The sequence below is a fragment of the Branchiostoma belcheri genome, unplaced genomic scaffold, assembly GCF_001625305.1.
Source record: "Branchiostoma belcheri isolate BF01 breed outbred unplaced genomic scaffold, Haploidv18h27 scaffold17, whole genome shotgun sequence".
NCBI lineage: Eukaryota > Metazoa > Chordata > Leptocardii > Amphioxiformes > Branchiostomatidae > Branchiostoma > Branchiostoma belcheri.
The window spans coordinates 1,949,954-1,960,177 of NW_017803157.1; the positions used below are offsets into that span (position 1 = coordinate 1,949,954).

At 42.0% G+C, this 10,224-nt stretch overlaps 1 protein-coding gene across 1 annotated transcript in view; it reads right to left on the reverse strand.

The window, feature by feature from the left end:
- The window catches only part of LOC109466591, a 14,671-nt gene extending 7,329 nt beyond the window's left edge, over nucleotides 1-7,342 (reverse strand). The window contains exons 1-8 of the mRNA XM_019764322.1: nucleotides 7,050-7,342; nucleotides 6,487-6,702; nucleotides 5,115-5,298; nucleotides 4,716-4,957; nucleotides 4,088-4,282; nucleotides 3,375-3,662; nucleotides 2,727-2,999; nucleotides 1,285-1,557 (exon numbers count right to left, since the gene is read on the reverse strand). Of these exons, the coding sequence (XP_019619881.1) occupies nucleotides 1,285-1,557; nucleotides 2,727-2,999; nucleotides 3,375-3,662; nucleotides 4,088-4,282; nucleotides 4,716-4,957; nucleotides 5,115-5,298; nucleotides 6,487-6,702; nucleotides 7,050-7,155 (1,777 nt within the window). The 5' untranslated portion in view covers nucleotides 7,156-7,342. The remainder of the gene's footprint in view (nucleotides 1-1,284; nucleotides 1,558-2,726; nucleotides 3,000-3,374; nucleotides 3,663-4,087; nucleotides 4,283-4,715; nucleotides 4,958-5,114; nucleotides 5,299-6,486; nucleotides 6,703-7,049) is intronic.
- Nucleotides 7,343-10,224: the final 2,882 nt, after the last annotated feature.

The window sequence follows — 10,224 nt, forward strand, 5'->3', positions numbered from 1 at the left end:
ATATGTGGTGGTAAAGAATTGTCCAAGGCCCTATACACTAGCATGGCTTTATGTTGACGGTGTAGAGTTCTCACGGACATCCATCCCAGACGAGAGAGGACTTCCCGTGATGGTGTTCTGTACGGGGCTTTCAAGATCAATTTTCCTACTCGGTTCTGCATTCTTTGCATCTTATCATATTGTACCGAAATGGCACCATCCCAGACAGTACAGGCATAAGTTAGGCCACACCAATTTAATTTGTTGGTTCTCGGATTCGCCTCTTCATTTTTTTCTGATTTGCAAAAAAAAAAAAAAAAATTACTGGTTCTGAATCATCTAAAAAATGCTCATATTTTGCTCCCAACAGTTGAGGAAAGTCCTTTTCTTCCTAGTTGTTACAGTTTTTCAATCGTTTAATGCAGTGGTTTGGTTAAAAGTTCAAAATTCATTGTTTAAATTTTATCCCAGCCTTTTGTGTTGACTTCATGGCTCCAATCAAAGCATTTGGGGCCATAATAGGATGCCTAGGCCTGTTTTTATTTTTATTTTTTCGCCCTGTCGCTTCATATTTTTTCTGAAAAAATCCGAGAACCAACAAATTAAATTGGTGTGGCCTTAAGTGTGGTAAAAATATGGTGTTATACAAGGTGACAAGTGCAGATTGTGTGACAAAAGGTTGGACCTGACGCATTATTCCAAGCGCGCGTTTTAGTTTAGACAGAACATGAATAACATGAAAACATGTTTGTAGGGGTAGGATAGTTTGTAGGGGTGGAAGGCAGTTCAGTACTAGTGTGGGGAGGGTACAGGCTAGTTGGTAGGGGTGGAGGGCTGTTATTGATGCTTACACATGCAGATTGTAGCAAATATGTGTTTCCACCTAAATATTGTACACAAAATGGTGAAATATCAGCCTTAACTATTGGGATAGAATTGCTTTCTTTGTGTAATACTTACTATAGTCTTATTTGACTAGTACATATTTTATCAAACTAATTCAAAGCACAATATAGGCCCATACAGGTTGACTATTAATTTGATTTGGTGTATTGAAATTGTAACACTACAATATTAATAATACACATGGGACAAAGGCAGCTATTGCTGGTGTTGTGTCCCACACATAGAAACAAATACAGGACAGACAATACTATTTTTCCCTTGAGTTAAGTGGCATAAAGGGCACAAGATCGGTGGCATATCAGGACTCAAACCCGGGACCTCTTGGTTCCGAGTCGAGCACCCTGCTGTTACACCATACGACCCCACTATTAAGTAGAATGTTATAAAAAGTTGCAATACCTGTTGCCACGGTCAGGTTTACCTCCGGTCCTTCGACGTACATGTTGATAGTTGCTGCTGATATTGTGTACTCTGTGGCTGGTATGAGGTTTTCAAAGGTCACCTCATTCTGGCTTAACTGGGGAATGTAGATGTGAATTATATCAGCAGACCCCGACTGCCTTATCCACACTTTGTACCCAGTAGCGATGGAACTAGTGCTGGGGACCCATGACACTTTGGCAGAGGTACCAGTGATGCTTGTCACTGCAAAATCCTCCGGAGCTGGTGTCACTGTTCAAACATAAAAGAAAAAGGTGTCATTGAAGATGAAAAGATGTTGGCTGGTAGGCAGACAACAGTGCTAAAAGCAAGAAAGCACTACAGAGTACTACAAAGTACTACAGAGCGGAAGGCTATTCAGTGCCAAGATTGGGAGGGTACAATTATAGTACATAGGGGTGAAAGGCTGTTCAGTACCAATATGGGGAGGGTACAGTATGTGACATATGGGTGGAAGGCACTTCAGTACCAAGGTGGGGAGGGTACAGTATACTACATAGGGGTGGATGCACTTCAGTACCAATGTGGGGAGGGTACAGTATAGTACATAGGGGTGGAGGGCTGTTCAGTACCAATGTGGGGATGGTACAGTATAGTACATAGGGGTGGAGGGCTGTTCAGTACCAATGTGGGGATGGTACAGTATACTACATAGGGGTGGAAGGCACTTCAGTACCAAGGTGGGGAGGGTACAGTATACTGCATAGGGGTGGAAGGCACTTCAGTACCAATATGGGGAGGGTACAGGATAGTACATAGGGGTGGAGGGCTGTTCAGTACCAATGTGGGGATGGTACAGTATACTACATAAGGGTGGAAGACTGTTCAGTACCAATGTGGAGAGGGTACAGTATACTACATAGGGGTGGAAGGCACTTCAGTACCAATGTGGGGAGGGTACAGTATACTACATAGGGGTGGAAGGCTGTTCACTACCAATATGGGGAGGGTACAGTATGTAGGGGTGGAAGGCTTTTCAGTATCAATGTGTGGATGGTACAGTATAGGACATAGGGTGTAAGGAAGGCTGTTCAGTACCAAGGTGGGGAGGGTACAGTATACTACATAGGGGTGGAAGGCTGTTCACTACCAATATGGGGAGGGTACAGTATGTAGGGGTGGAAGGCTTTTCAGTATCAATGTGTGGATGGTACAGTATAGGACATAGGGTGTAAGGAAGGCTGTTCAGTACCAAGGTGGGGAGGGTACAGTATACTACATAGGGGTGGAAGGCTGTTCAGTACCAATGTGGTAAGGGTTCAGGATAGTACATAGAGGTGGAAGGCTGTTCTGGGCTAGAATATTCTGTACAGGGTGTTCTGCAATGTAAATATTCCAGGAGCAGAACCATCTTGTAAAACAGTATTTATTGTTCAAAATGCAGCTTCTGTGTAACTCACTTGTTGCACAGGTGATGTCAACTGGCAAGCTATCCTTGTACAACCCAACTGCCACCAGCGTGGCACGATACTCCCGGTCAGTCAGGGCACCTTGGTGTACATGGGACTGGTTTCCAGATCCTAACTCTGTGGTGATCGTTGTAGGGTTATCCTGGTCAATGAGGGTGTAGGTTGCTCTGTATCCGACAAGTAGCGCTTGTGGGCTGATCCAGCTGATTTCAACTGAAGACAAAGTTGCATCCGCACAAGCCAGAAACACAGGAACGTCTGTCTCTGGAATATGAGACATGAGAATCAGTGGGTTTGTGAAGACTAGTCATCCAGGGATATATAAAAAAAGTTGTGATTCAAACTTTACAACTGGTTAAAATTGAGACAATTTATTGATAGTATAATATGATATATATTGATAAATTGTTTCAATTTTATTAAGTGGAAAAGTTTGAATCACAACTTTATAATGAGTGTCTGTGGTTACTTGTAATGCATGTCAACCTATGTCAACATGTCAACATATCCTTTGCTAAGAAATCTATTGTTTGTAAACATTCATGATCTGTGCAAAAACACAAGAAAAAGCAGTTTGGTTGAAAAGGAAGCATCAAGAAAAGAAAGTTGACAAGAAAACATAGAAGTGAGATCTCATACCAGTTATACACTGCACCATGACATCAAGACTCTGAGTTGTTCCCACCAGTGCACGAATTGAGACGCTGTACATAGAGCCGCTCTTTAAACCGGAAATGACGACGCTTGTAGCTTCTGGAGGTGGATTTGTCACCTCGGTCGGCTCTCTATATATGTCGTCTAGCACGTGTCGATACCAAACACGATATCCCGATAGTGGGGTGTAAGGATACAGCTCTGTGTACAGCCAATCCACTTCAATGGAGTTCGTAGTTGTTGAACTGCAAGTCAGGTTTTCTGGTGGGTTTACTGAAAGGAAAATAGTGAATGATGAAATGTTATGTCTAGCCACTTTACCAGTTTTGAAGGGTACATGTGCACTCTGTAGCAGTATCTGCTGTTTCTGTATAGCCAGTATAACCTTCCCTCCACGTAACACACCGACTTGTTGCACCTAACCTTTGAACATCTAACTCAGTCTATAAACATTGTTTAAAGCTACGTAGTGAGAAAACCCCTACTGTACTTGATGGAAGTGAGCTCCACTCTATCACAGTTTTAGGAAAAATGAGTTTTTGAACACCTCTATCCTTGATAAGTCTGCTACTTGAATGCATGTACATTTATTGCTCTTTATTAGGTACTTAGTACATAATACGTCAGTACATAATACATTAGTACATACACCAATTTATTAGTCACGATTAATGCTGACTGACGATTCAAGAACTAACCTCGCTCGCAGAAGAACTCATGGGTACGCGAACATTCAACATCTTCCCAAAGATCTCGCCGTGATTGAGTCCTCCATGAATAGTACAGAACGCAGTTTTCGTAGCTTTCGTCAGGAGCGGACGGAGTCCATCCCCTGAAGTCCTGCTGACTGAGAGGCGTCCCGTCTGCCCACGTCCACTCTGCCAGAGGATCGTCTGAAACAAATATTTTTTTTTTTTAAATTGAAACATACAGTGACAAGACGTGGTGGCGACACACTCAAGTTACACTAGTCTTGTATTCATGTCGCCACGAGACAATACGTAATACAAACAAGCAAAGCACGAAGTTTCTCATACAGAAGTTGAATACAACAATCAATCAATGAGCAAGTGAAACAAATACATAAACACCAACAGGATCGATCAAAACACTACAAAAAACGATTTGATTCCAACAAAAAAGTCTGCACATGCAGCAGTATTTGAGTATTGTACATTGTTGACAGAAGACGAGAAGAACCTCTTAAAAGTAGATGTAACAGAATATCATCTGAAAGATCATCCACGTCAGTAATCACCATACCTAAAACGATCGCTTGACCTTCGGGTGGAGGTAACAATGCCATATCAAACAGCAAATACCAACCTGGAACTGAAAAGACTTGGACCTCGCACAGTTGCAGGGTTCGGGAGGAGCCGGGAAGGCGAACGCCCACGTACCGTCCCCACATCCCCTGGCACGGGACGGAAATGGACGGCTGGTTCACGGCCATTTGATGATCACCGCCACACTTGAGGTTCGCGGCAACCTGGTCAGAATCCCCGATGTGGATGTTAAAGGGGTTGATTCTCTCCGAGCAACAGTCCAGACGGTTGAAGATGACTACTCTGTAGAGCAAAAAAACAACAAAACAAACAACAGCAATCATGATTTAGCCCTATACAATGTATATTAACTGTGCAAATCAAGTTCAGCTATCACATACACAAACATTTACTAAGCCAAAAGGCTTCTCTACAGAGTAACCAAGAGATAGTAATTTACCTGTCAATCCTGTACCATTGACCAAGATCCACCCACCAGCTAGGGTTGGAAATGTCCGGCAAGGAGTGGAAACACGGGGTAGAACCATGATGGTTTCCATCGGTGTTTCCGTCTACTGCATTGCCGGGACTCCTATGGGCCGAATCGGTGCTGGTTGCAGTCTTCTGCAGAGCGAGATTGAAACCTGCACAACAAGGCAGACCAGTGTCATCGGTTTGTGTGCTGATTCTCTACAGAAATATTTATTCTCAATTCAGCTAGTTTACCTGGTTTTAGTACAGCCCCAAAAAAGCCTCTCATTACACTTTCGTACACTTTATATGATGAATCTTTATTGCATGTTTTTGCCCAGATGGGCTAAATGCACAAGAGGATGTCCAGTATGTAAAACATGAGTATTTCATACTGGTACGTTATATTCTAATGCAAAAGTGCTAGGTATCTATACATTACAATAATACTATAAACCACCAATCATCTACTGTTAGTTGCCCTTTCTTCTCTCTTTTTGAAACATTTGGAAACATATAATACTTCTGCTACTTCAGTCCGTCAAATGGAATTGCGTTTTTGAGACGACATCAAACACTAAAAAAACTTATCATAAAAGTTCATCTGTGTTGGTAGTAATCATAGTAAAATGTTGAACTTTATTCCAACACACAACTATACAGTGATCGCTGAAAAGTCTGTATAGTTGTGTGTTGGAATAAAGTTCAACGTTTTACTATTAAAAAAAACTTCTTAACACGATTGATGAAACAAGTAATATACATGTTCTATTCAAGTTTGTATGTTTTATACAGGAATGTGTCACTCTTTACTGTGTAAGTTTTGAGAGGCTATATGATAATAGCGTTAATGGCCCGCCCTTGGTGAATAAGGTGGCTTTATTCGGTGCACGTGGTTATAGTAACTGACAAGGCTTTATCACACCATAGTCACCTCGGGATGAGTCATTAACCCCGTAAATAATTTCATCATGTTGGTAAACGAATGAATAGCAAAGTTCTTTGGTCACAACCATTTATTTTTCACGAGCCGACGTTTCGATGACCGTCTGTCATCTTCATCAGGGCAATTCTGACTGGTTTACTGTACACTGACCCTAGATATTACTTGGTGCATAGCGCACTAAAGGTGTTACATAGCTTAAGTGCATTGTGAACTATGTAACACCTTTAGTGTGCTATGCACCAAGTAATATCTAGGGTCAGTGCACAGTAAACCAGTCAGAACTGCCCAGATGAAGATGACAGATAATCATCGAAACGTCGGCTCGTGAAAAATAAATGGTTGTGACCAAAGAACTTTGCTATTCGTGGGTCATTAACCCTTAATTATAGATGAAAGGACTTAAAGAGCTACTCACAGCTAAGGCAGTCGTGTAGACCGATCCAGACGTGGATCTCTCGGTCTTCTATGCTCTTCAGCGCAACAAGAAACTTGTGTGTGTCTTCGTTCTTGACGCTGGCTAGCCGGCCTCCTTCTTGCCTGCACCTGGCATCAGCGGTCTCCCAAGTGACTGTCTCATGGAAAAGTCTGTAACAGACATATCCGGCCGGATGCCAACCATACGGGCACGTTCCTAGGAACAAATAAGACAATATATATTATTATTAATGTTATTATACCATTATCGTTATAGGTATCATCATTGTGTTGATATCGTTATTTTCGTTCTCCTTAGCAACCCTACCACATTCTTGAAAGTTTATCATTGTCAGTATTATCACCAGATTTCTGTAAGAATTATGACGACCAACTTCAACAATAACAAAACGATTATACAATGTCAAAATACGGAGTTGCACAAGTGTGTTGATCGTAAAATATTAATGCGTTTTGTCTAAATATCATTGGTCATCTTGGGTTGATCTCTATCAAACGTTAGCCACAAATCAGTAGGACGTACAAGTTTGCTGACTATTTCACCTTCACATTTCCTCCTTGCTACAGCAATTTCGTTTTCATCCAAGACGTAGTCGTAAAGCTGCAGGCAAGACATCCGTCCGGAGTAGCAACCATAGGTAGTCCACATCCGGGATCCCACCCTGATCTCGCGCTGGGTTAATAACTCTATAGAGCCGGCATTGACGCTTCCAACTTCGGCGCCGTCATGCCAAACTGCTGCCTTTCCTGTAACGTGGTCGTAAGTTGCACCGACGTAGTTCCAGCTATTCTTTGTGAGGACGGCCGCTACAGCGGTGGGACATTGCCAGCAAGCATTCCTGTTCGTAGGCCTGAAATAGAGACAATGCCGAAAATAGCTACATCAGGGTGGTGGCTCATAGGAATATAGGTTCCTTTATCACCACATAGAAAACAGTAAGCTGGCTGACGTTTCGGTAAGTCCAAAATCTACCATTTTTCGGGCCTGTTTTTTTCCAAACTTTAAAAAAAAATCCGCACGCTCGCATCAGTTGTTGGGTTCCCAGAAGACGTCATCCATATAATCAAATCAGCATTGCCTTACTAACCGATTTAATAGCTTCGGTGGCGCGTATGCTTGTTGCCAGAACATAACATCCCAGTGGGTTCGACCGTAATGAAACAGCGGTCCCCCGTCCCCTGTAGGATAGATGTGAGCCAGTATGGTGTAGGAATAACGGACGTGCAGAACGCCGTTGTTGGGAATCTCGACGTAGGACGTCGTGTTGCCGCCGAACAAGAACGCTTGGGATGTTGGCCCAGCCGGGCCTCCAACCAACTGAGTTGCACTTGCGTAGCCGTCATTTCCGTTTCCGGTGACATCTGTCGCGCCGAATGCTTCGTTCAGAGGCCACCAACCCACAGGCCCCACTGATGAACCTGTTGTTAGTTCATAAAACAAAGAAATATATCTAAGTTCTAGTCCATGTATTTTAATCTGTATTTTCACACCAAACTCATTTTTCTTGAATTACTCTTCATGCAATGTAACCATTTCAAAAATATAATCCATGGAATTTTGTAGACATGTATGGATTCCACAGTGCCTGTAAATACGTAAATTACTACATTATCAAAAAAATTGCAATGTTCAAAAGTTCGCCAAGCCATCGTAATACGATGCATATATTTCCACCCCTGAGGCATCGACAATAAACAGCAAGGCAAAATATTCTGCAATAGAGGTAAGTGTACTATAACAATTGTAATATTAATCGTTTAATGAGAAGACCTAGAACGATGGTGAGGTATACATACTCATGATGTAAAGGTGGGAGATCAGTATGCCCGTGATATCAACCTCATTCACTCCATCAATGGTAGTGCGATGTGCGTACTCTGTGTAGTACTGGCCGTCAACCTCGATCTGCAGCCGGTAGAATGGTAAAAACAAAAGAGCACGTGTGTCATGTGTTACCTACTGCTCGTCTTGTAACATACAAGTCTTATAAAGGCTGTATCACTCAAATAATCAATCATTTTATATTATTGCATCGCCATCCATCGTTCTGCCGGACACACACAAACTGATGTGATGTCATTGGTCATCGTCAAGAACGATGATGGACGAACAAGAACAAAAGGTACAACATAAAATGATGTTTTTAAAGAAATGATACCGTGATGGCGGACCTAAAGTCACGTCATGTGTACCTGTCACAGAGCAATTACGCTTTTAAGAATGATGAACTGGAGGCGATACAAAACTGAGCTTCAGTAACTGTTATGCCACTCGTGTTGTCACGCACATAACGTTATACACTTTCTATATTTCAATTGAGCAGAAAACATTAAATGTTTTCTGCTCAATTGAAATGTAGAAAAGGTATATGTGCGTGACAACACGAGAGGTTTTATAGAAATTGGCCATGTGACTGTTGAAGTGAAAACTATCGAAAACAGCATAGAAAGTTACAAGACTGGAAAATTTGCAAAATTAGGTGTGTCTCTAAGCCTTGGACGGTAAGGCCACACCAAGTAAATTTTACGGATGACGTCCGCGCGCGCATTGATTTTGGCCTGTTCCTAGAAAAAAGACAACAAGAAATTCCGCGTCCTGTAACTATGATCAAAGAGTCACGACAGTGCCGCAAATCGTCAGATTGATGTAAAACCCGTAACGCCAAAAGCCTGTGCCTGGTTAAAAAATGGAAAAAAAAATGAAAAATGAAAAAAAAATGGCACTGAAAAAAATCCTGTCAATAGCTCCAAAACAGTGCCGTTTTTGGAACTATTAACAGACAGGACGGTCCTGTCAGCAGTGCAATATTTCTAATCTAGGCATCTTGTTTTTTAGGGCCCTTCTTGTTTTTTTTCGTCCTCTCGCATTAGATTTAGGGTCTCCAAAGGACGTCATCCATAAAATTTACTTGGTGTGGCCTAATAGAAACCAAAACATCATGCAGGTAAAGATCACCGCGTTTCTGTTATGAAAATGGAGTTAAAAAGTATATACATGTAATCAGGAAAGAAAGGAAAGAAAATCACCCGCCGACTAAGTGACTAACCTGAGCCTATACAAGCGAAATAGAGCAGCGCCCCGTACCGTGAAAATCTCCGAAGTCACCCTGATGGTCATGGTAAAGTCGGTTTCCCGGGTGAATGGGATGTATCGCCGAATCTCAGAGCCCCAACCCCATAAGTCACTATTCATAACAACGATGTTGTAGTCGTCGAAACGCACATTAAAATGGAATGGAACTTGGTTGTTTCTTCTCAGGTTTATTGTGCCCCTGAGAAAAGAAGACAGGCCATTACTGCAGTAGAAATGATCGATGTGTGATATGACCTAGCCTGTAACAGTTACATGTATATAATGAATAATGTATGAGGCAAGGCTATTCAGTGATCCCTTACCTATCCTAACCCCCCGTTGTGTTGTGTTGGACTAGTTATCCTTGAATATGGGTCTGATGATCTTATGTTCTTACATGACTTGATATTTCACTACATGTATAGGAAAAAGCACACCCGGGGCGTTTTTAATGGGGAAGAACGGTTTTCCTAGTGTCACATCTACTACATAAACTTCAGCAAAGGTTGATACAATAACTAACAGGTGTAAATTTCCATATCTTCATAAGAAAAGAAACCAGCTATTTCCGATTCTAACAACCAAGTCTACACGGACCTTTACCAACAGGCGATGCAGATATATGTTGGATTTATTGAGACATAA